This window comes from Equus quagga, chromosome 9, assembly GCF_021613505.1.
Source record: "Equus quagga isolate Etosha38 chromosome 9, UCLA_HA_Equagga_1.0, whole genome shotgun sequence".
Taxonomy (NCBI): Eukaryota; Metazoa; Chordata; class Mammalia; order Perissodactyla; family Equidae; genus Equus; species Equus quagga.
The window spans coordinates 41,607,765-41,634,403 of record NC_060275.1 but is presented as its reverse complement, the minus strand read 5'-3'; the positions used below and the strand labels follow the sequence as shown (position 1 = coordinate 41,634,403).

The 26,639-nt window shown below is 39.8% G+C and overlaps 2 protein-coding genes across 2 annotated transcripts in view; both read left to right on the top strand.

Annotated features, from left to right (window-relative positions):
• The window catches only part of DSG3 (desmoglein 3), a 30,615-nt gene extending 27,831 nt beyond the window's left edge, over window positions 1-2,784 (top strand). The window contains exon 16 of the mRNA XM_046671398.1: window positions 74-2,784. Within this exon, the coding sequence (XP_046527354.1) occupies window positions 74-691 (618 nt within the window). The 3' untranslated portion in view covers window positions 692-2,784. The remainder of the gene's footprint in view (window positions 1-73) is intronic.
• A 13,536-nt stretch (window positions 2,785-16,320) lies between these two features.
• DSG2 (desmoglein 2) overlaps window positions 16,321-26,639 on the top strand; it is a 49,222-nt gene continuing 38,903 nt past the window's right edge. Inside the window, exon 1 of the mRNA XM_046671395.1 lies at window positions 16,321-16,572. Coding sequence (XP_046527351.1) covers window positions 16,339-16,572 — 234 coding nt within the window. The 5' untranslated portion in view covers window positions 16,321-16,338. The remainder of the gene's footprint in view (window positions 16,573-26,639) is intronic.

Here is a 26,639-nt window from a genome sequence, read left to right as displayed (position 1 = left end):
TCTGTGAACGGTATTATATTCTTCAATTGAGCCTCTTTTAAAATTCATTTTTTCCACTTTTCTCCAACTTTAGAAAGCATTTGCCTGTGCAGAGGAAGACGATGGCCAGGAAGCAAATGACTGCTTGCTGATCTATGATAATGAAGGAGTGGGTGCCCCCGGTTCTCCCGTAGGCTCCCTGAGTTGTTGCAGTTTTATTGCCGATGAGCTGGATGACAGCTTCTTGGACTCGCTTGGCCCCAAATTTAAAAAACTTGCAGAGATAAGCCTGGGGGTTGATGACGAAGCCAAACAATCTTACGCACCCACCAAAGACGGCGGTTCTGGGATTGAATCCTCTGGCTATTCCGTAGAAGTCCAGCAGTCCGAATCTGCTAGGTACCAGACTTTGTCAGGCAGTCAAGGAGCTTCCGCTTTGTCTGCTTCTGGCTCTGTCCTCCAACCAGCCATTTCTATCCCTGAGCCTTTGCAGCATAGTAGCTTTGTGGTAACGGAGACTTACTCGGCTTCTGGTTCTCTCGCGCAACCTTCCACTGCAGTCTTCGATCCACTTCTCACGCAAAATGTAACAGTGACGGAAAGAGTGATTTGTCCCGTTTCCAATGTTCCTGGCAACCTACATGGTCCGATGGAGATACGAGGGTCACGTACTATGATCTGTACAGAAGATCCTTGTTCCCGTCTGATATGACCAGAATGAACTGGAATAACATACTGGCCGAATATGGATATTTGGACCAAATTATTCAAAACAGCATAGCAAAGCTCAAAGTATTGGTCTAATTTGGCACTTATTAATAACAGTAAACTGATTATGATTTCAGTTTAAATTTTCTAGTTCATACCCCAAACCTGGTGTCACTCTTACTTCTCAAACACTATTCAAGTGGTAGTAAATCTCAATGTTTGTCAAAAAATTCAGTGGGATCATATCCAGCAGGAAAATTTCCTAAGAATTTTTAAACTTCTATTTCTGCAGCGCCAAAGAAAGGTGTTTATCACTTTAAAATGCAATGTATTTTAGTGGATTAAGCACTTGGAGTCAAGAGCTCCAGTTTTTGTCTCTGTCACCTTTTTTTAATATCATTAATATGATGGAAGAGTCTTAAGGTCTTGGCTAAAGCATTTTGAGCTGCTTGGAAAAAAGGAAGTAGTTGTAGTTGAGTTTTTGCCATCTTCTTGGTGCTGGGAGACCCTACGCGCATCTTCTGCTCAAGCTAAGGGCTATTGGCTTATGCGTTAAACTTGCTACATCTCATATTCTCACAATAAGCAATTCTGAAATAGAAATATCATAGAACATTTAGGAAAGTTTAGTATGTGTAAATATTTTGGTTTTTTTTTAAATCACCTTGAAAGCTTCTATCCAAGGAAAATATTTTACCTTGAGCTCCTGCCTACACACTTCTCAGTAACAAATCCCATGTTAATATTCTTTGAAAATTACTCTTTACTTTAAATGTCAGTGGGTAGATGTAAGTTACATATGACATATAATGACGCTTATTATGTTAACAGCATCTATAGACTTTGTGGGAATACAAAACACGGCTTTTCTCATAAGCAAAAGAGGCTTCTAACCAGAATAACACATGGGGAAATTTGTCAATATGTATTATAAGCAGTATTTCAGGTCAAAAAGGGATATGGAAAGGGATTACTAGTAACTTCTATTTTATTAAAACTCATGCCTTTTAAATTAAACAGCTACAGCAATTTAATTCTTGAGCATAACAATGTTAGGTTAGCAAAGGTTTAGAATATATTATTTCATGCATGTTTCCATGATGGCAATGCAGTTCTTCAAATCATTTCTGGTCATTCAAGATCTTCAGCCTTTTGCCCATAGAGAGCACCCTACCTGCTTATCGACCTTATTGTCTTAGCTAAGTCTTTACAAAGTCATTGTCCAGCTTCATTATCTCCGATTGTACATAAAATACTCCTTTCTGGGTTTTGCCATATTCAAAACCTATATTTGTTTTTACAGATGGAATGCAAAGTAACAAAGTGTTTGTGTTTTAACCCAAAAAGGTGCAGTCCTGAGGATACCATGGGGGAAAGAGAACCCCTAAATGTCCCTACATCTAGCATTCTTCCCTCTCCTGGTGCCATGACTACCAGGAAGGCATGTGCTAGGACAGCCCAAGAAGTGCAGGCAGCCTATTCTTCCAAGACAAGGCTGCTGCTGCAACATAGCTGCAATGTGCCCGTCCTGAGGTGGGGGGAACCAGACCCTATGGAGCAGCCTGCTGGGTCCTCAGGAAGTCGCCTGGCTATCACCACTAGAGCGTGTTCTCCAGAGATGCTTGCTCTGGGGTCTAGAGCACACACCGTTGATTTGTGCCTCTGTTTATATATGAGAATTAAGTTAACCATTATAATAACCCTTCCAAGTTCAAAGCGTTTTCAGGATCCTCAGAGTATTTTAACATTGCCTCTTAAAACCCAAGTTATCACGAAATGGGAATTTTGCTGCATTGTCAAACTGCAGAGGAAACCATGCCATAGTTGTAAAGGCTATCTAAGGGAAAAATTGAAATTAAATGTGTTTTAAAATAAAAATAGATTAATCTTGTCTAGGAGGACCTAAAATTGATTTGCCATGTAAAATTAAATTTAAAGCAAAATGTATCTGTATTTTTTCACCAAAAATAAAAATTGTTTTCAGCAGAAAAATTTTTTAAAAGCTGTCTTTTTACTTGATGTAATATACATTTTAAACAGTATATATTAAAACTTTAACAGTGTAACATTGTCATAATAAAACTGTTTGGCAACAAATTTATGAGTCCTTCCTTAACTATTTAGTAAAAGCTGAACTACTCTCTATAATTAATAGCTATTAAGAAATATGATGTAAGAAAGTGACTTACATATCTATTTTCATGAATATTTTACATTTTTTCCTAGCTGATACCTTTACTGCATCCTCCCAGACAGGAAGGAGCTCCCTGGGGACTCAATCTCTTCTTCGGGTGGAAACAGTGCTGCATGAGGTACTGGAGGAGGTCAAGGCAGACTTCTACTAACTGGATGCTTTCACTCATTTATTATTTGCTTGGTAATTTTGAACGGTCTCTCAGGCAAAAGTTTTGACACTCTATGACTCGAGAGAAAAGCTGGAGTAAAGAGAAGGTAAGGTTTCCAGCCTAACATGATGAAAAAAGGTACCACAGCTCTGGTGACAGCCATCAGCCCAGCGATGGGTTTGTCTCCCAGTAAATGCCTGTTATTTTTATGTCTTCCTTTAAAGGCATGCCACAAAATAAGTCCCTTCAGAATTTCAGATCCTTCTTTGGATGACATTCCTCCTTCTTAAATGCGGACAATTCAACTTGGACCTAAGGTATGGGCAGCAGAAACTGGATTAGAACGGATGTTGAGTGAAGAAAGTGGATGGCTTCACTCAGATGTTCCAAATCCGTCCCAGGAAAATGAAAGCCACATAGGTAAATTCAAAAATATCACCAGTTCCTCCTATTCATAGAAAGTTTGAGGAACAAAACAGCAAGATCAGTTTATCTTATCTTAGCTTTCAAATATCAAATAAGAGTATAAAAGGAATACATTCAACTGACTAGCTTCAAGGCAACTAACAATTAAGAAACAAGCACATTCTTGTTATTGACAATTAGGCATTTTCTCAGCTCCTTTATCGGGTTTACAAAGAGTAATTCTGCATGAGAGATTGTATGATTCAACACTTGTTCAACAACATAGTCTGAGATCGTTTTTTATGTAAGGGTGATAATTGATAAGAAAAGAAAATAATCATTTAAATTCCAGGTGCCAGAAACTGATGCATTTTCCACAAAGAACACCGAGATTCCTTCTGCTTTGTCAGATCTAGAGTTCACTGCAATTCCCTCCATGACAAGACACAGGCCATTCTAGGTTAGTGTCTTTACGTTTCTTTTATACCTTGACTTTTTTTTTACAGTTGCAAAATAAATAAATCTAAACATAATGCAGATGTGGTGAAAACTCAAGAGAATGGAGATCTAAAAGAACAAGTGCAAATGGATGCAATTACCAGAGCAGGAAGGAGACACTGGCGAGGGCTACCAGGTGGCCAGGAGAGTTACAAACTCCAATTTAATTCTTACAGCAACCCGGAGATTACCGTCAGGAAAACAGGGACTCCGAGAAGCAAAGTAACTTCCTCAAGGTCATACATCAAGTGACACAGATGTAAAAGTCTACCTACAGTCTGTTATTCAGCAATAATAATAATTATTACTCTCAAAATCATCTGTGTATTTTCAGCTCTGAGACTTGAATAGAACATGAAAAATTAGAATGAAAACAATGGAAATTATTTTTAAAAGGTTAGGAATCTAGATATAATTCTAAAGAGTAAAGAAGCAGTACAATGTAGGCAAATATGTAGAGTGAGAGAGATCTATATATCTCCATAGAGAGAGAGAGAGATGGAGAGCTAAAGAGGTAGAGATAGAAAGAATACAAATACAGAATTTGCTGTTATTTTGAAGTATATGGGAGGTTATTTTCCAGGGCACAATGATCAACTCTCCTCCACATTTAATAACAGAAACAAGCTACCTGGAAGACATGGCACCACTTTTTCAGTAAACTCCTTAAGAATTACTTTGATAGCACATTATTTAGAAGAGGTTATGTGGTGTGTCTAAATATAAAAATAACCTTATATATTTTTTAATCTTTTTGATTCAATATGTGTATATATCGCAAAATGATCACCACAATAAGACTAGTTAACATCCATCACCATACATAGTTACAAAAAGGTTTTTTTCTGGGGATGAGGACTTTTAAGATCTACTCTCTTAGCAACTTTCAAATATGCAGTTCAGAATTATTAACTATTAGTCACCAGGTTGTACTTTACATCCTCATGACATTTATTTTCTAACCTGGAAGTCTGTACCTTTTGACTCCATCCATTTGCCCACTTCCCAACCCCCACCTCTGGCAACCACCAATCTGCTCTCTCTATCTATGAGCTTGGGTTTTGATTGGTTTGGTTTGGTTTTTCAAAAATATAACTTTAAATGGGTCCTTCCACCTGAGTGTTTTCACTATCTGTGGAAAACAACACATTTTAACAATTACAACAACTATTTTACTCCTTAAAGCCATCTCCATTTCTACCTTTATTCCCACAAAGTACAAGGATCATTGTATTTTTAATTTTATGCCTTGGAACATCTCTGATGTTTTCTGTGTGCTGAATTTGTCATTATTAAATTAGCAAACAGTAAATTTTGTGTGAAAAAAACATCAATTTATGTTAATACAAACAAAACACTGATATTGAAAGAATATGTATGTCCTCATTTCCTTAGAAGGCAGAGGAAATATTTACATTCTTTCATAATCAAGAGAGGATTGCAAAGAACCTTCTTAATTATAGAGCAGTACAGAATTAGGTAATCTTGTGTTTATTTCAACAGCGTAATGACACGGTTTCCACTCCTGCAAGGAGGCATTATTACTAAGTCAAAAATGAGTATTTAAACAAAAAATGTGAGAGTAACTTCAGTCATGTCTTCCCATGTCCAACTGACTAGTATTGATTATAACATTTATATGGTCCGAACTAGAAGGTAAACACACACACACAGGGGTACACATATGCACACATATTTGCCTCGGCTAACCACATAGCTTGGGGTAGAGGAAGCAGTGTCTTTCCATCATCACACTGATGGACCAGACACTAATGCTTAGTGTGCGTTTCAGATACAAAGTTTCTGCAAGCAAGCAGTCTGTTCTCTAGATTATTATTAAAAAGAAAAGAATCACCTAGATTTGCCATCTAACTATTTTTAGGTAAGACACAATGAAGAGGCCTTGTTTGACCAAACTTTTAGTCATTCTCATCCAGGGCTGACATCAACAAATTTTGATTAGTAAAAAAATGTGTAATAGGAAACGGAGGCATTAGTCAAAGGGTACAAAGTTTCAGTTATGCAAATGAATAAGTTATACTTAAAATTTTGCTAAAAGGGTAAATCTTATGTCGTGTTCTTGTCACATACACACACACACACACAAAAAAATAATAATAATAATAAGTAAGAGACTGGGAGGAAACCTTTGGAGGTGATGGATAGGTTTATGGCATAGATGGTGGTGATGGTTTCATGGGTGTATACTTACCTCCAAACCCATCAAGCTGTATACAGTAATTATGTACAACTTCTATGTCAAAGAAAAATTTAATGTATAATAAAACCTTAGTCTAATAAGTTCTGACAATATTTTTCTGCCTCTTCCTTCTTCCTCTCAGCTGTGATAGATTCCTAAGGATTTTTCCTCAAAGGATATTTTACAGCTGCTAACAGCTGAAATCTAAGTTGATTTTCTAACTCCACGCTTTCTATACACACTTTCTTGGACCCTGGAACTGTCCGCTTTTGTTCCAATCTTTGAATATTCTCAAAGATGCAAACCAATAACAAAGGCATATGTTGCCAAGATGACAGAAGACCTGCTCTTTGCAACAAAGACTCTCCAGGGCCTCCAAAACAAGCCAACACATGCTTTTGCTACCTTCGCCAACTCTGGCTAGAAAAGGATGTCTCCACTGAAAGAACAAGTCAGGAGATGTTGTTGAATATTTTGATAGCAAACAATGAGTTGTCAGGCAAAGAAAATCTGCTAAAGTTTGCAGAAAATCAACACTGCTACTGGACCTAAGAGAAAATGTTAAAATCTCACCCCATCTACTAGTCAATCAAAAATAACTGTATATTATATTTTAATGATTAACGAAAGATAAACTTGCAGGGTTTTTGTTTTAAGTGTTTTAAGTGAACGGTTAATAGTTCAGGCTTTGGAGACAAACTACTTGAGTTCAAATCCTGGCTTCACGACTCACTAGCAGTGTGTCTTGAGGCAAGTCACTTAATCTCTCTGTACCTCTCTGGACTATTATTATGGAGATAATAAGAGTCCAGTGCATTTCTGAAGAATGCACTTAAGACACAGTAAGTGCTCATGAAGATTTGCTATTTTTATTGTTTTTATTATTATAATTTAAATCTTCAAAATGAACTCAACTCAAATAAAGTTAAGAGTGCTGACATGCAAACTACTGAAACCATACAAACTCAAAACATCTATATTATCTGATCCAAAGTCTTGTTTGACAAATGCTCAAACAGGCGGAAAAGTAACTTGTTGATCAAAGGCGGAGTTAGGAATTGACTAGGCAAATTCTCTTTCTGCGACTCCAAACTGCCACTGTAAAGTTTCTTTTTTAACTAATCCTTTGCCTTAGCCACAAGGCTTGTCCTGTCTAGTCTACAACGCACAGGAAATTCCTCTGAATACACAAGCAATTGGAGATGAATGCATTCATATCAAATTGTTATCTTGTACAATCAAACTGATGAGAATAACCAGATGACCGCAACTTTTCAGTTGAGCTGCCTTGGAAAAGGGGAGAAAGGGAGGCTTTTTCCCCTAAGAGTTCTAATTATGTCATTTCCACCAAGTAGAAGAGGGCATGGCCAGGTGGTTTTGGGAAAAAAGCTAGTTACTTGAAAATTAGCACGAAAGGAATGATGCTATTGACCCAATCTCCAGCCAGATAGATATTTCAGGTAATGTTAGCGGAACAGCAATTAGTACACAAAGAAAATGACCACATTTTATGTTCAATTTCTATATGATTTATGGTGCCAAGTTGCTGGCCAAGAGAAAAAGAGTTTTATTTGTAAAAGCTAGTTGACTCAACATAAAAAGGAGAGGAGTGAAATTTGTCTTTACCTTTGCATGTTTTTTTACCTTATTTCTAGAACATGATATACTTGTTTTCATAATCATCACTATCTCTTGCTTCTTTTAAATATCTGACCATAACTAGTTGATGTTTCTTAATTGTTTGGTAAATTAGTTGACAATAAAGTATAAATTACACAATAAAGTATATATCTGTGAAATAAATCACAGAAAGCACATTGTTACTCCTCCTTGCAGGATATATTTTTAATGCTTAGAATACCTGTTAACTCAGAAAACAAAATGAAATTTCATTATCATTAGGTCATAGGTCAGGAGGTGGGGTGTTTTGTGTACAGACGCTTTCCAGTGTCCCTCAAATCACATATTTGGCATCTATCCATGTAGGCCACACAGCACACCTGGGACTCGGGTTTCACATTACGACCAATTGACCTAATACATCTGGTTTCTAAGAAATAAAAGTAAACACAATGTTCTATAGAAGTCCCATTATCTTGTTATTCCTGAAAGCATAGAAGCCACAATCTTCTTCTTCTATATAGATATACATAGATCTATACAGATATATCTTAGATATATTTATATCTTATATATAGATATAGATATAGATATCTATATATCTACATATATATTTCAATCAGAAGATATATATATATTTGATTCTTTTGTATTCCATTGATTCCACAGAATCTTTATATATATACATTTGGTTTTAGATGGCTTATTCATACCTCTAAAGCAAAAATCCAAGGTATAAAGAACAATAAACCATACTCTATGGACTTAAGATTCCAATTATGGAAAATTCCGAAGTATAGACTGATTCTTTTACAGTACCAAACAATGGAAACTCACAGCAGCACTTTTATGAACCATAAAGCAATTCTTCACACGAGCTTTCACGGACAGGTTTTACTTTGCTCAACTCTAAGTCTTCCCTGTAATACTTCTCTGAGTAACTCGCTGAGTTGTCATCAAATTTGCTGATTACTTCAGATGAATGTTCTAATCCTAAAGTTAAGAAAGAACAATGGTACACTCTCTTCCTCTCTTATACCCATAAGGGAATTAGTCACAAGAAGTCTTTGTTGACTGACTCACCTTTATTGTAGCTGAATCTGGATAAAATGGGTGTGACTTTCTCCACAGGTACGGTATCACCCAGATACTGTTTCAGTAGAAGTTGAGAGGTCCATCTGAAAAAAAACCATATAGTAAATTAACAGAAAATTGCCTAGTAAAATAACAGATCTGCTTTCAAGGCATATAGTAAAGTCCATAATGAATATTATGATTTTTTAAAAATCTTTAACCACAAATGTCCTCAGAAAAGCTGGTAATGGTCACTTTTATGGTTAAAACTAAATTATCAGGAGGAATTTTTTTCCCATTGCCTTCTTTGTATTTAAGTTTTATTTAACTGGTTTGCTTAATGTTTGAACATATCTGTCTAATAAAATCTCTAAGTGAAAACTAGAGCAGGTAATGAAACTCAAACTAGGTCCAGTGCAAAAACAAAAACAAAGACAAAGAGAAATATACTGTTCAAACAAAACAGGTTTAAAAACATTTTCCTTAAATGCTCAGAAGCTAGAGCCATTTTGTTTCTCTTCTCTTATGACATCTGAAAGACTGCTTCACTTTCCTATTCCCTGGGTTTGTATAAATGTAACTGAGTTAATTAAATTATTATTTATCATACTAAGAGATTTTCAATTACTTTTGTTACAAAAGTAAAATTACTACATAGAAATAATTTGCCATTGGTAATATCTAATTTGGAATTCAAGAATAATAACGTTCTAACTTTTTGGTCAGCATAGCTCATGCAAGTGTGTGCTTCAGAGTAGTGGCTCCCAATATTTTTTCTGCAGGACGCGTGTGACAGATGCCATTCACAAGCCCGCGCCCTCCAACAGACAGATTCACACTGAGGCTCCGTTCTCCTTCCCGGCTGGAATCAATCCTCTTTCTCCACCAGAGGGGGATGTCAAAATGCAAGTAAGTAACATCATTATTGAATAACTTGAAATGTGCTCTAATCATTTTAACGAGCAAATCATTCACAAATTTCAGAACTCAATCATTAACAAATTACTACATCTACTGCTATGGTACTGAAATAAAAAACCATCACCAACAAGATTAATTTTAAAAGTAAATTATAATGAATAATTTCATTTCTTTGAATCCTTATTGTTTTAAAAAAGGAAAATTGCTATTTCTTTTTGAGATCCTCCTTCTTTCTACCAAAGCATTTATAATCATCATTATGGATCATTTTGAAAAGATCTTACGCAACATATTACTCCCACGTTTGCTCTCCAAAGCTATTGCATTGCTTCTATTTGATTTTTTCGTTATATGTAAGAATATCACTTGTCTACGTGCAAATGAATCAAGTAACTGCCAAGAAACCAGTATTCTTTTCAGTCTTCTGAGGGCTTTTTTCTGTTTATCTCCCTGGGCTCATTAGTCACGTTGGGTCAGCGTGATGGTTTCTGTCTGCGTTCTCGGTAAACAGTCCTGGGCCTGCCCATAAGCACTGCAGGTCCTATCACGCAGGTGAGGGATTCCAGCCCAAGGCTGCTGTTAGCAACCGAACACTCTCCTCCTCTCTCCCCAGCCACTGATTTCCCTTATCTTTCCAAGAATTCCCATAAACAAATCCTAGAGTGAAACCAAAGCCAAAGACTTATTCTGGATTTTTTTTTAAGAAAACATAGTTGAGTAGATAAAATCAACATTCCCAAGTGTCACATGCCTGTAATGAATGCTTTCTTTGTTCATCTCTAGAGGGAAGAGCAATTTTCCATATTGTTTATGGTTTTGCATTTCGTTTTCCTGTAAGGAAGGGAGAGGAAGAACACAGAAATGTTCTCCACTGGCCTCTGAACTTCTCCAACTTCACGCTGTTCAAGCAGTCCTAGCAAGGCTCATCCTTGATAAAATTGTGAGGTCAAGGATTTTGTCCACAGTGAGCCAGGCCTCCCAGCAAACCCTCACCTCAGTTTGGTCACATTTACTCACATCCTTCCAGGAATGTAATGTTCTCTTGCTTTTTTCCCTTTTACCCTCATTTTACACACGCACACACCCTATCCTCCAAAATAACCTTGAAAATGTATTCTCGTATTCATTCACTCATATATTCAACTAATATTTACTGAAGACCTACACTGGGTCAGGCACTGTTTTAGGTGTTGGATACATAGCAGTTCACAGAGAAAAAAGCCAGCCTTCATGAAGTCCACACTCTAGCAAATGGCAACAAATAAGTAAGCAAATGCACAGTCTTTGAGATTGTGATGTGTCAAGAAGAAAAATGAAGCAGGCAAGGAGGATGGGGAGCTCCGGGGGTGGGAGTATTTATAATTTTTAAGTGGGTGGTCAGAGAAGACCTCACTGATAAGGTAATACCTGAGGGGGAAAAAAGTGAAGAGTGAGAGAGTAAATCTTGCACGTGTCTGGAGGAGAACCTTCCAGGGAAAAGGAACAGAGAGTGCAAAGGCTCTGAGGTGGAGCATTCTGGTGTACCTGTGGTATCAGGCTATCAGGTAAACAACTGATAAGAGATTAACATGTCACCCTCCCAGTAACGGGCAAGTAACATAAAGGGAGCCTTCAGCTCAAGGATTCCAGACATTAGTCAGTAAGAGGGAGAGGCACTGTGATGGGACACCAAGGCCTTGCTGAGGTTTCCCAGACAACTGTTGCCTTGTACACACCTCAATCCAGCATTATTATAGTCTTATCACATTAAGATAACTTAAAACTGGTAGGATTTATTTTGAAAAAAAGTCTCTTAAGAAGTGTTCAGAACTTTACTTAGACCCAAGAATAGACTCGTTTTCTCTGCTGAGCCACATCCTATTTTGCAATTGTAGTGTCTTCCCCTAATTCTCCTCTGCCCCGTGGACAATGCTGACAATTTCCTTAAGCCATTTTGGTTCAGGGACTTTGCATCCAAGTAACCAGTCCTCATATATTGACTCACAAGGAGAAGCCTGTGGCTACAGCTCAGTTTAGACTGTGACTCACTCCATGGGCTTTCTCACTCTTTCGAGGTGTTGGCGTCTGTGACCGTACTCTCAGGGCTGACTGTTGCTGCCCCCAAAGTACAATGACCGTTCACTAAGGATGTGCTGGCCTCTCTGTACTAGACCACATGCAGACACATAGGCATGCAGTCGGCTAGGCTTTCATTATGACTCTGCAAGTTCTAGCTCAGAAAAGCAACAAAGGTTTCCCCACTCTGGTATTAGAGGGCGTCCCCCACTCCTAAACTGGCCACTGCTCCTCTCTTACTGCCTAAGGTGGAGGCGGCTCTTGGTCCATCTAACTAGAAAGTCCATGAGACCCTCAACATCCTGACACCTGGTGACTGTGATGTGACTCGTGCCTTGGCTTCTGTGGGAAAGGGCCATGGCTCCGTCTCCAGGATTAAGGAGAAGGGCAATCCTCTCCCATTTCTCCACATCTAATGTAATACACTCTCTTCTCAACTGACCCGTGAACTCCTCCAGCTTCACCTTGTCCATCGCCTTCCTGCCACACTCAACTCCATGTATATCTGGGCCACTTATACCTCTTAACTATCAGCCAGGCCCCTCTGTAACCCTGACTTACACTCACTATCTGCTGTTCTGCTGCTCCTGGGCTACAGTGTTGTTGGGGAAAACATACATACACAAACCAACAAATACACGTGTGTGTGTGCACGCATGGACACACGTGCATGGCACACACACATACAATCCCAGACCAACATTCTTTGACCAGATCCACTATTAACTCATCCACAATGAATATTTCAAACACCTTCCTTTACAATACTCCTTTTTCACGTATAATTCCATTATGCAAGCTTGATTCAACAACTCTATTAATCATCTAATATATGCTGGATACGAGGGGCTAGGCCCGCTATGAATACGATAGGGCCTCTGGTCTCAAAGATGTAACAAGCTTGGGAAAGAGGAATGGGTGGAGGAGCAGACATGAATAAAATAACCACAAACCATGATGTGAATGCTGCTATGCATGTTGGATGAATCATTTTGAACAGGGCCACAGAGAATGCAGGGAAAGGTAAATAACTGGATGGGGAGGACCCTCAGCTTCCTGGTTTGGGTGGCCAAGTTGACAAGGCATACGAAACAGCAGAAGGCTTGAGCTGGAGAGGTGTAGAGGGATGGGGAAATCTTTTTTATCAGTATGCTGAGTTTGATATGCCTACAAAATTATTATGGTAGTTTGAGGTCCCTGTGAAACATCCAAATGGTAACGTCCCATGTTTGAAGCTTAGGAGAGAAAGGTGTGACGGATTAGCACAATGGGAGTGGCTACAAAATCATGCTAAGAAGGAGAAAAGAAGGGAAGGAAAGAATTCAAAAAGCAAAAGCATTTAACATGTAGGCAGAGAGTAAGAAATGGGCTGAGAAACAACAGCCAGAAAGATAGACAATTAGGTGACTGTTGCTACTCAGAAATCTACCTGCAGCTGTGTTTTCCTTCTCATTTCAAACCACTTGCTAGACATTCTCTAATTGGATATTGCTCTAATATCTCAAATTCAGTTTTACACACACACAAAAAAGTTTTTACTTCTGACTTCCATGTTTGTATCAATGTGATGAAAGAATGCTTTCTTCACAGATAAATCTGAAGGCCCTGACTCTTCACCAACAGCGCCTATGCTTTGAGTTACTCTGTCCAGGTAGGTTCAATGTCTCCTCCACAACTATTCATCCTTTAAGAACCCCCCCACCCGCACTCACTCCCAAGAAACCTTCTCTAATGTCATGGTCCAAAGTGTAAGTTAGGGCCGCTCTTCGCTGCTCGCAGTGCAGTCCTACCACGGCATTGATCATAGTTTATAAGTAGCTATATTATTTCATAAGTATCTATTTTTGGATCTTTAGATGAAAGAACACATTTATCTTTGCATCCTCAATAAAACGCAAATTAAACATTTGCTGAACAGGGACAAACTAAATGTTGAATAAATGAAGGAATAAATGAGTGGAGCTAAACCAGGATGCAGATTCCTTTTCTTACTGCCCTTCTCACATTTCCTAGAGCTATTTATTTTTCCTGTGTCCACACACCATTAATTGACATTCTATGAGTAAGCCTCTTGACCACAATAATCATTTGTTGTATTGTAATAGCCACATATTTCTGTGACGTGCTTCTAAGGCATTTCGTAGGACAGCAACCTGATTTAGCTCTCACCTTTTTGACATTAATTCTAACACACATACTCGTTGGGATTTTCAGTGGAATTAAAGGGTCAGCCATTGATCAAACCATGAATCAAGAACTGTCAATTTATAAACGGATCTTTAATGATGGAATGTATTGGGAGTAAGGAGGTGGTGACAGAAGAAAAAGTACACATGAATTTTTGTTGGTCTTTGGGAAGCCTTTCTTTTTTACAAAATGTTTATGTTTCAGATAATATTAAGAGATGATTCTAATAACCTAATCGCCTAAAGCATATTTTCACCTGCGTGTATGTGTGAGGCAAAGTATTCTGGGAAACATAACTCAGGTAGGTATTTTGAATATAGACGTTTGAACACAGACAAACCTAGACGTTAAAGCGTAATTATTTGCACAAAGTATATTTTGAACTCATGCATTATAAGTACGTGTCTTAAGAAAAGTACACTTACCATAATGTTCAACTAATTTAGGGGGAAAAATCCGTAAATTAAATCTTTCACATCTTGTTACACTTCGATTTATTTTAAAGTACTCAGTGCTTCATTGGTAATGCCATTTGTTCTCATGCACAGATATTTATGAAACAGATTTGTTCTCAGGCCAGCAGAAAGAAGTCAGAAGCTAGAAAACTAGCTGTGTATCCTCTGACTTTTAACAAGTCCCTTCAACTCAGTGAATCACAGTATTTTCAAAGAGAAACTAACTCAAGAATGACCTACTATGGCATTGGATAGTGCGTGGTTCGACAGCTTCTCTCAAAGCCCTGGAATAAATGTCTTATAGTGGAATACTATCCCAGACTGACTTTGACAGCCTCCAAGGGAGACTGAATAATTCAATGGAAATAAAATTTGCGTTAGCTATTTCTCATTCTAGAAGCCAGAGTTATCTTCATTATGAAATAGAAACTAAAATCTTGATAATGAGGCATAAATACTTGCCTATAGGACCCAGTTGCAAGAGCACTAATTTTAGGTAGGACTTATATATGGTTTCCAGGAATGATTTCCAAAGTGTTTTGGTAAATCCCGCCTTGTTTAACTAGTTTGCCCGGTGTGACAGGGAATGAGAACTATCCCCAAGGTGTACTACCATACATGTCCAACTCAAGAGAAAGGAGTGGACACTAGAAGACATACCTTCCTCCTGATTCAACTGCATAACCAGTGTTTACTGAGTCTCCCCTGGTACTTAGCCTGGAAACGGTGGTAATCTAAGCAGACAGTCTTCCTAGACGGTCCTCAGCTAACTTAACCACTGACACTCAAATAACACTATGAGAAAGTCACTCAGCAATTAAGCCCCAAACAAATAGAGGAGAATGTGGTTCTCTCAGCTCAAAGAAGGAGTGATCCATGGTGTCTGGGGAAGAAAGGGTCCAAGGAGATGGCAGTTGTACTGGATCTGGAAAAGCGGCAAGATCAGAACTGGGGAGGGAGGTACAGGGGGAGGGAGAGGAAGGCACTTTTGACCACAGAAGGAACTCTGCTATTTTGGCCAAATGTAATGCCAAACTTCTCTTTCTAGTAGCAAGTCAAACCTTTATTCTTTCATAGGCTCTCCCAATACTTCAACATCGATAGTTAATCTTTCTTAGAAGCTTCCTACTGTGGGGCTGATTCTAGTGTTTCCCTTTTTCAAGAAGAGTTCGATTTAACATTTACACTTGTAATAATAATTATACTGGTTGTAACAACTACCACTTATTAAACCCTATGTGCTAGACACTGCAGAACGCTTCACATGGATTTTCTCATTTAATCTTCACAACATCCCTACGTATTGGGCGCCATTAATCCCATTTGACAGATCTGGAAACTGAGGCACAGAGAGGTTGTCCAGATCACACAGCTAGTAACTAACGGGGCGAGTCTTGGACAATTGTCCTTTTGGATCATCTGTGATTCTTCTAATAACTGTTTCTCCCTGAGCCAGATAAGCTGCAAACCTGTTGGAAGCAGTGAAGGGGCCGTGGGGACGAGGTGAGAAGCCTTTACAGAGACAGTCACCTGAAATCCTGCTCCAGACCCCCGGCTCCCCACGTCCCGTCTCTCCTCTCCGCGCCTCCTGCGCTCTGGCTCCGGCGCGTAGTCACCTAGCGCGAGACCTCCCGGCGGCCCGGGGGCCGGGCCGGCTGAACTCCGCAAGGCCTGGCTGCAGAGAGCTCAGTTTGCCCCGGGGCCGTGTGGCCTAGAGCTCCCTCCTCCCGCCCCTCTCCTGGGAGGAGGGGATCGGGAAAGAGAGGACGGCGGGGCGGGGCCTGCCACCCAAGTCCCAAAGCTTGTAACATCACGGTGCCAGGTGCGCGTGGGTCGGGGGGCGGCCGTGCCCCACGCGCCTCCCTCCTCCGCGGCATCCCCACGCGGCGGGATGGGGCTCGGCCGGGCTCCGGGGGCCGTTTTCGGCGGCGGCCACACCTGGTGGCACGCCTCGGGGCAGGGCGGCACGGCCGCCACGGGGAGGCGGCCCGGGGCGGGGGCGCGGGAGGAGCCGAGCGCGCGCGGGGGAGCGCGGGGAGCCGGCGCCGCGGACGGAGCGGTGCGAGGCGCCCGAGGCGAGGGCGCGATGGCGCGGCGCGCGGAGGCCTGCCTGCTGCTTGTGCTGGTAAGTGCGGAGCCGCGAGCCGAGGCGCGGCGCCCCGGGCCAGCAGGGCAGCGCGGGCGCGGGGTTCGCCCCGACCTGCCCGCTTCCGCCTGAACGGCGCCCGCACGGCCGGCCGCGCTCCCTCTTTGTGCCCCGAGGGGAGAGCGCCGGGTAGGCGGCGGCGGCGGCGCGGAGCCGGAGCAGAGCGCGCCCCTGGAAGCTGCCAGCCGCCCGGGGTTCTCGCCGCCACCCCCGAGCGCCCTTTTCTCACTGTGATCCGTGGGTGTCGTGAGCCCTGCAGCGGGGCACCCCTTTCCTGGCGATCGCCGCTTTGTTCGGAGTCTCTCCCACGGGCAACATGGAGGCAGGAGAGGCAACAGCCCTGCCTGCTCCCGAGCGCGCTCAGGTTCTCAGCGGTGCCCCAGGTGCCCCAGCCCCCGGGCCCGGTCCGTGAACCGCGGAAACCAGGAAATACCTGCATTCTTACTTAGACAGTAACAATGGGTTTTCAAAAAAATGCATTTTACAAAGTTTAATTTTTTTTGTTACTATTAAAATCACCCCCCCCACACACACACAGATAGTTTTGACTTAAAACTCACAAAGTTGGTGTTTTAAAACAGTTTCCTAGTATTAAAGATAATGAACATATGTAATAGTTTTAAGATTTTTTCACTTTAAGAGGTTACAGGAAATCAAAGTGTAGAGCCACAGTCAAATGGGGTTTTCAGAGGTTATTCTTAAAGAAAAGGGCTTCAGCCCCTAGAAAACAATGTTCAGTCTCTGGATCTCCTTTTCTTATGCTTCATTTCTATGCTCCACTTGGAATTTAAACTATATTTGCGTTCTGTTTGTTAAAGGAAAAGGAATTACACATAACCAATGTATCTGGTTTATATGGCTTTGCTAAGTGGGTTCGATGAAGAGATTTTATTTATATATAAAACCGGAAAAAACATGACTACTTGAATCTGTGGATTTAAGTGAACTTTCCCTTGATAGCATGCTAATTAGGACCTTTGGCACACCAGTTTATTTTCATGCTCTATTCATCCATTTCATTTTGCCCAAGTCATTGAGGGAATTTTTCAATTCAGGTTCATTTTGTTAATAAAACTTTTTTAAGACGTAATTTTGGGTTTTGCTTTTGGCTCCAGAATAACAGAGCAACTGCTGCTCTCCTCTGGCTGCTCCCTGGCTAAGGAGAATACCAAGCTGACCTGGCACCCGGCTCCCTTTGAGGATTAAATATTAAATTCCTTCCATATAAGAAAATAAATTAACTTTCCCCGCAAATGACATAACAAGCAAGCCAATTCAAGTACATTTACAGAGAAATAGGTAAATAAATCAGGCATTTTTTTACTTTAGCAATTAAATAATTTTAATTTTTTGGATAATAATTGTTCCTTTAAAAAGTGATTATAACTGAACTGAAACAGATTCTTGGACTACTCTTTGTATTTTCTATTATGCTTTTTGTGATGAAAATTTGAATATGTTTATTTTTGATCAGAGAACAGCAGGCACTTCAACATTTTGTCCCCCAATATGTTTGAAGAGTAGTCTTCAGTAAAAAATAAAAAGCGTCTGTTAGAAGTAGTTCTTCAGGAAATAAGTCTTTTATAGAAGGGAGTATAAATTGTAGTAGTTATGGGTCAGAGTTCACTTGCAGATAGCATAATTCACCCTAGCTAGTTAAAGCAAGAAGAGATTTATTTCAGGACATCAAGTTAATTGCATGAGTGCAGGAAGGGTTGAGGAAACAGACCCAGTTTGAGCTCTCGGTAATGACTTCAAAGCCACACAGCAGAACCCAAGCACTTAGAGAACTGCTGCCTCGCCTGTAATCAGGAACTAATACTGCCACTCCCACAAGGTGGAAACTGCCGCAGTTAGGCTGCTACTTTTGCTGCCAGCTCCAGAATCATGTCACATTTGCTAGGAGGCATACCATCCTATTGAATTGGTGCTCATGAATCTAGTGATGGACACTAGAGCCATAATAAGCTTACTGCAGAAAACCAACTCTAGCCACATCTATGCTTGCCAGCAAGAACAGCAGACACATAGCTTCTGCTCTGCTTCCTTTCAGATCTCATGTAAATGCTGATTGGTTGAACCTAACTCACATGCAGAAACTTAGCTGCAAGGGAGTCTGTGATATGTGGTCTTTAGCTTTCCTCTGCAGTTCAGGGAGACACACCAGAGAGGTGTTGAGTGGTACCCACATAGCTATCGCACAGTCATTTAGCCCAACTCTATCAAAATGGAAAATAGAGACAAATTTGTGAAGAAAGCCAGAGAATCTTTCCTCATCAAGAGTTCTTTACCGGGGATCCACCAACTCCCAAATGGTCCATAGATAGAATTCAGAGGGTCCTTAGACATGGCTGGGAACAAATTACATATCTATTTTCACAAATCTCTAACTGCAATTTAGCATTTCTTTAAATTGTGAGTGTAGAAAAGACTGCAATAGCATTAGCAGTACCTGTGACTTTGTCACAGTAGAAGTCACACATACTTTCATATCATGCAACAGTTAGCTCAAGACACCATTTAGTCTCATCACTAATATGCTTTCTACTAGATCTTATTGTTCAATACGTTGATAACAAGGTGCATGATATTGCATCACAGATTGGTGTTTTTTAAAAAATTGTGATAACTATTTCAATATTGAGTTCATTCATAATGTGATGTTTTTTATTTTATAACTTTAAAAACATTATTCTGAGAAGGGGTCCATAGGCTTCACCAGACTACTAAAGAGAGCACTTGAGGGAGGAATTTTCTGGTGGTTCCCTCAATTTTACCTTTGACTAATTAAGCTTGTCCTTTAAAATCAAGCTACATTTTAAGGATTCAGTGATAGCAAATTGTACTGTGGACAGTCATACCTATTAGTGTATTCGTTTCTTAGGGCTGCTGTAACAAAGTACCAAACACTGGGTGGCTTCAAACAGCAAAAATATATTGTCTCCCAGTTCTAGATGCAAAAAGTCTGAAATCAAGGTGTTAGCAGGGCCACACTCCCTCTGAAACCTGTCAGTTTCCTTCCTTGCATCTTTTTAGCGTTTGGTGGTTTGCCTGCAGTCTCTGGCATTCCTTGCCTTGTAGATGGATCACTCCAGTCCTCTGTCTTCACATGGCCTTCTTCCTATGTCTCTTCATATCCTCTTCCCTCTGCGCCTATCTGAGTCTCTCCAAACTTACCCTGGTTATAAAGACGCTAGTCATATTGGATTAGGGCCCACACTAGGACCTGAACTTGGTTAAATCTGCAAAGACCTGTTTCCAAATAAGGTCACATTCTGAGGTACTAGGGGTTAGGACTTGAACGTATCTTCTTTGGAGAGACACACTTCAACCCATAGCAAGTGTGTTCAACTATCTATAAATTGTCAATAACGTTGGAGTTTTGCCTAATGTTCTAATATGCAACTGGATAACAGATTTTAGAATAAATTTAAGTATAAATTAGATTGGAAATATTGAAGCCTATAAGAATAATCAGTTATCATATTTGGGACTTTAGAAATGTATGATTTCACATTTGTTTTTCTTTCTAAAATTTAATAGGTAATGGGAAAATGACAGCTCTTAACAGAAGTTTCTTTGATTATAAACTTAGGGGAAAGTACTTTATGAAAAGATATGAGCATTCATTTGGTCTGAATTCTCCCTAATCATTAGAAATACCTTATGAGCTAAATTAAAATCCCAAGGCTGACGTCCAGAAATATGTATTGACAAAAACGTCTCAATTAGTCTAATTATCAGACAAGTATAAGAGTGAGAATTACCAGTCTAAATTTTGCAAAATAGTTCATTCATGAATGAAGCATACGAATATTTATATGGGAAAAAATTACTCATAGAATAGGCATTGGTATTCTTTAAACTGCCAAATTGTAGTATAATTCAGAAAACTTAATTGAAATCATAAATGAGCTTTAGAACAATTTGAGCATTTCTTAATCACAGATCACAGCTTTTTTTTCTATCTTTCAATGTGCCACTGATTTTAGCAGATGAAAACACTTTTCAAACATACAGTCCATGTATGATGAAAGGTGGTTTTCTCTGTTAAGTTTATATTAGAGTATCAGATGTATACCACATATGACATCGCATTATTTTTGTTTATTTCATATTATTAAAAAAATGTATTGAGATTTTTATCGTATGCAAACTTGGTGATTAGGGTGAAGGAGGCGGGAACAACAGGATTTATACCATAGTCTAATGGTAAGATGAGTAATGCCCACAAGAAAGGAAACTGTAGAAACTAACCACGTATGACCACTATTTAGTGACTCCCTTCTCGATTCTAGGCAATGTGCTAGACATTGGGAAACCACAAAAAAGCCAGACATGTGTTATCCTCATGGTGCTTACAGTCTAGTAAACAAATAAATAGCTAATTTCCAAATGGCTCATGGTAAGAAGAGGAATGATAACAGAACACATAGTATCGTGAAGCCTACAGAAGGAGCTCTAGCACTGAGCATCCCAGATCTGAGAATAATTATAAATTAGTGAGATGATACAACGAGGAGGGAGAAGAATGTTCTGGGTAGAGAAAAGAGCATATGCAAAGGCCTGAAGACAGGGTGCATGGTTTCTTGGAAGAACTGAAAGAGTTCATTGTAACTGGAACATAGACTATAAGGCAGAACAACATGCAGAAAGATTAATGTAGCCTTCTTGATACCAAGGGAAGCCGGAAAAGGCTAATTGACAAGGGAGTGGTGTTAGGGAGGTGTTCAAATCATTAAGAAAATGAAAAGATGAGTTTTGGTTGAGTTGGTCAGGAAAGCATCGAGAAAGAAGAGATGGTAGTTGACTGATTGGGTACAGTTTTGCCTCATTATTTCAAAAAAAGGAGGGGTTCCAGAACTTGGGGCATTGTGATCAAAGACAGGCAGAAAAGCCCAGAGAGTACATTGGAGGGAGGGTGCAGCCTGGCAGGGTTGCTTTGGGAGCAGGGGTTCTTGAGGAAGTGTTGGGAGGCAGGGGTGTGCAAGGGGCATTTTGGTTGTCACAAGGCCTGGGATGCTATTGGTGTTTGGTACTCCAAATCCAGGGATGCTAAACATCCAGCAATCTGCAGAACTTACAAGAATTGGCTACTCATGAAGATTTTTTCATACTGGAAATGCCAATAGCACCCCCAGTGAGAATGGTGATCAGTGAGAGGTTCTAATGAGGACTTCAACTTACCTATCTCTGTCCTCTTTTTAAAATGCAAATGTCTCTCCGGATTGGTTAAGCCTTGGTACATTCATTCAAGCAACAAATATTATTGAGCACCTACTCTGTGCCAAATGCTTTTTTAGGTCTTACGTCAAAGTCCCACCTTCATGGGAATTAGTGTCATCAGTCAAGCAGGTGCTGCCAGGCTGACTGGGGAATGAGAGGACAGATTTGGATGGAAATGAGAAAAGATGAGGAGAACTCAGATTTCCCCTGTTCTAAAATACCTCCATCCCACTACTTTTTCAAGTTCCCTACGGTGCAAACGAACAGAAAATAAAATTAAAATGAATGGTCCCTACCCACCACCTCATCTTAGAGATCCACTCTCAGACCCAGAAAGTGCTCATGGAGAAATTGGGCAAGGGGCCTAGGTCAGTCATCATCTTAACACTATCAGTCGTCTCTTCTTTCAAATATCTCCTTCCATTGCTTCCTCACTGCTCTAATAGGGGTCCTTTCACCTCTAGGAAGCTACAGTGGTTCTCACCTCCTTTTCTGACCCAGCACAGTAGAGGGATATGCTGTACACACATCACCAGGAGACATATCAGATATGGATGGGAGGCAAGGGAGGTGAGAGTGGGTGGCACAGCAGTGGCTGAGAGGGTGCTGCCCTTAGGATAGTGTGTGTGTAACACAGTGCCCTATTCTCTATTGTCTGTTATCTCTCCTGCCTCCTCAAAGGATTCCCCCAGGACCTGAGCTTAACATTTCTACAATCTGTGCCCTGAGAATCGCATCCTTCTAGCCACTCAGACTTAAAATTTTGGTACCCTCTGACCCATTCCCCTATCTTCCACACACAGGGCATTGCACGTACTAGTGTCCCCATAAAGACTTGCCTCCATCCATCCATCCCAGTACCATTACCCTATTGCCTGTCCTCATTACATCTTTAATCTTCAGACTGCCTCCTGCCTTTCATCTTGCACAGTACTGCCAAAAAATCTTTCTGAGGCTCTGGTGTCCTAGTATCCCTAACCAGAAGCTGTCAATGGCTCCCACTCCTTATAGGATCAGTGAAGATCCTTGGTACAAATGTGTGTCCTTATTTTCTACTTGCCACCGTCACGTAGTCTACATGCCACGGTGCACAACTTCTTGTTCTTTGCCCTCAGTCTCCATGTTCTGGCAGGTGCTGTCTTTGGAGTTTACCGTGGGGGAAATTGGGTGTAGGGAAGAGAACTTGACATTTTTTTGAGCATCCACTGTGTGCCAGTCACTGGATCTAGCGAATGTTATTAATGGGCAAAGCCAGATAGAACTCAAGTCCCCCGACCATAGGCTTCTTGTCACTCCAAGGGCATCACCGTCACCTCCTTTGCAGCAGTTTTCTACAGTTAGTCATCAGTAAGGCCTGAACTTCTGGACGAGATAATTGGTTTAGTCTCATTACAAGTTAGAATCATTCTAGAAAGGAAAAAAAGGAAAAGAATGTAAATTAAGATGTCTAGTTTCACAGATGATAGTCTTGCAAAAGTATTCATACAACTTTTGAAAAGCCATTGATTTTCACTGTTTTCAGTTTTGCCAGCCCGCTATTTGAAGCCAGTTGAAAATACCTGTTTTCCACTTTGGGCCTTGAAGTCAGTTGTTGGTGCATTTCTGGTAGTTCCTCAAGTTTGCCTTGCTGACAGACCAGTGCCATCTAATGGTGAAAAAGGACAGTCTGAGGCTCTTGATTTCCTTAAACTTCTGGGGGGAAACATCTGGTTTTCTTCATTCTGTTTTTCAATGTAATTTTCAGAAATATATTGCAGCAATAAGGTGGCAGCACATCATATTTGTCTATAGAATTATGTAAGGTATATTATACAGATTTACGTATATTTTTCCTGATTCCAAAAGCATTTCTAGCGGGTATAGAAAACACATACCAATAAAATGGTAAAATATTTCAAAAATAGCAAATGCGCAAGGTTAGTAAAACTTAAGCTAGAAGAAGAGGTGTAAACCAGAAGAAAACACTATTTAAAGTAATCCTTGTAGTTAATGAGGACTTGTAAAGTGGGAAATCTACTGAATTTCCTCAGTTGGGGTCTGTTGTTTCACACATCTCTGTAATTAAGGGCTCATTATCCAGTCTATGAGTTAGCCAGGCTCTCTCCTCTTTTCCTTTCTCCTCTGTGGTTTTTTTCAAAAGTGTGATCCCCAGACCAGCAGCATCAGCATTACCAGGAAACTTGTTAGAATACAGATTCTTACACCCCACCACAGATCCACGGAATCAGAAACAGCCTTCGGGTGGGGCCCAGAAGTCTGTGGTCGAGCAAGATGATTCTGACACCGCTCAAGTTTGAGCGCCACTGTTAACATCCCGATTAGAAACCAATTGGGACTAGAAAGATGATTAAATATATCAAGCCTACTTTTAGCTATTTGTTAGTGACTCTGACTTTAAAAAAAATGTTTTTTGGGCCAAAGAAATTGACACTAAGAAAAGTAATATTGATTTTTATAGGTCTTAAGTTTGTCTATACCAAGTTAAAAATAGGAGCTGTCCATGATTTCACAAAAGTTAACTTGAAATAAGTTCGCAGCTTTATCTGACAACTCAGGTGTAGCACAGCATTGCTAAATCCGTATTTTAAAATTCTTCGAGTCAATAAATGTTTTCAAGGAAACTGTCTTCCTCTTTGAAGCTAACTTCAATATGACTCACCCAAAATCATATTTGTTACATTAAGATTAGCCTAAACATATGAGGAACAGGCAAAAGATTATGATAAATTGTATAATTTATTGCAGTCAGACTTGAAGTATGTAAGTTTTACTATATAAAATTCAAATTCAGAGTTGAAAAATTAAAGTTCAAAATATTGCTTTTCTTGTTTCTGGTTTTTTTAATTAGCAACTGTGAAAAGAAATATAATTGTATATTTAAATTAGCTGTTAAAACATTATTCACAATAATGAAGACATGGAAACAACCTAAGTGCCCATCAGCAGATGAATAGATAAAGGAGACATAGATATATGTATGTGCACACACACACACACACACAATGTGTGTATACCACTCAGCCATAAAAAATATGAAATCTTGTTATTTACAACAACATGGATGGACCTTGAGGGTATTAGGCTAAGTGAGATAAGTCAGATGGAGATACTGTATGATTTCACTCATCTGTGGAAGATAAGCAAACACATAGATACAGAGAACAGATTGATGGTTACCAGAGGGGAAGGGAGATGGGAGGAGTAAAGGGGCGTATGCGTATGGTGATGTATGGCAACTAGACTTGGTGGTAAACACGATATAGTCTGTACAGAAGTTGAAATATACAGGTGTGTACCTGAAATGTATATAATGTTATAAACCAAAGTTACCTCAATAAAATACAAAAATAAATTAGCTATTGAATAAGGCTGCTATAGGAGTTATACTTACATATGGGTCATTTATAAATTGGATTTTTAAGTTGGGATTTTCTAAATAAGTTATAACGTTTAGCTATAAAAAAAGAAATTTTATAAAGACTACCTCTCCTCCTCCCTCAAAAAATAGAAAATTAAGAAGAGAAGGGTATGGTAGGTGAAATTCTAACATAAATCTGACCTATGAAAGGTTATCAGAGTAGCTCAGCAAAATCACTTGATCCACCCTTGCTGCACTGGGTCACTTGAACTCTTCTGAATATGTAAGTTTCTGCCATTACAGAGGTCTTGCCAAGACCTTCTTGGAGGTACAGAGGCTACCAGACCTCCAGCTCTGTCTATACAAATAGAATAATAGGATGTGTGCTCAGAGGAAATAAATAAGTGACATACATGGCCTTTATCTCATTTTATTCCCTTTAGATCATTTCAGCCAAAGCTGAAAATGCTTTAAGAATGGATTGGGGGTAAGGCAGGGACCCTCAGGACAGTTTCTGATTTTACTTTCTGTACAGTGCAAAGGTGAAACAAAGAATTTTAAAACATTCTGCCTGGTTGGAAGGGTGGGTAAGGAAAACAAATAACACAGGTGTTTCTGTGCTTGTCCAAGGGTGGGTATGACTTTAGAGAACAGCAGGCACGTGCTAGGTCATCTCTATTTGAGTCCCAAAGATCATCCATTGACCACACACTGACCTCCTGTATAAAGTTCTTTCTGGCTAAGTGGAAATAATAAGCCATTATAATGCCTCAAAGTTGAAACTGTTTTAAACCACTTTGTATCCCTCTACATCTCATCTTTAAAAGATATCTATTAGTCTGACATATTAAACCTTAAGGGGTCACCTCACCGGGGCCTCATAGAAGCACAGAAGAAAATTTCAAGATCGTCTGCTTCAGATTGAGAACCTGTCAAGTCAGGAGGATCTGTCATTCAGTGACTCATACGGGCTACTGGATTCTGCTTATTACTCTCATCAAGGTGACTTCAGAACAGGAAGCCTTTTCTAAAAGTGCCAACCTTGAGAACAAAGAGTACATTGATTGTATTTTGCAGTGATGCCTGGCCTTCCCTCATGCCTCTGCCAGAACGAATTATTTTCCTGCTAGTTACCAGGAAGGCCAGTTTTTACAAGATGCATAGGATCCAACAGCAGAAATTTAAAAAAAAAAAATTTAACTTTAGTAAATTGGGAAAGCTTTTGAAGGATTTTTCTGATTCATCTAAAAACGCTACTGCTTTGAATACAGAGACCAGAAGCTTTTGTTTTTTTTGTACTTTTCCTCTTCATCGTTGAAGGCATGTCACACATGACACTTCGCTATTACAAAGTTCCTTGTGGGGAAACAAAAGAGTTCCACATTTCATAGTTAGGAGAAACCATAATGGCCATCTTGTCCAGCCATCCTTCCAATCCTTGAAACCCTTTACAACATTCCCA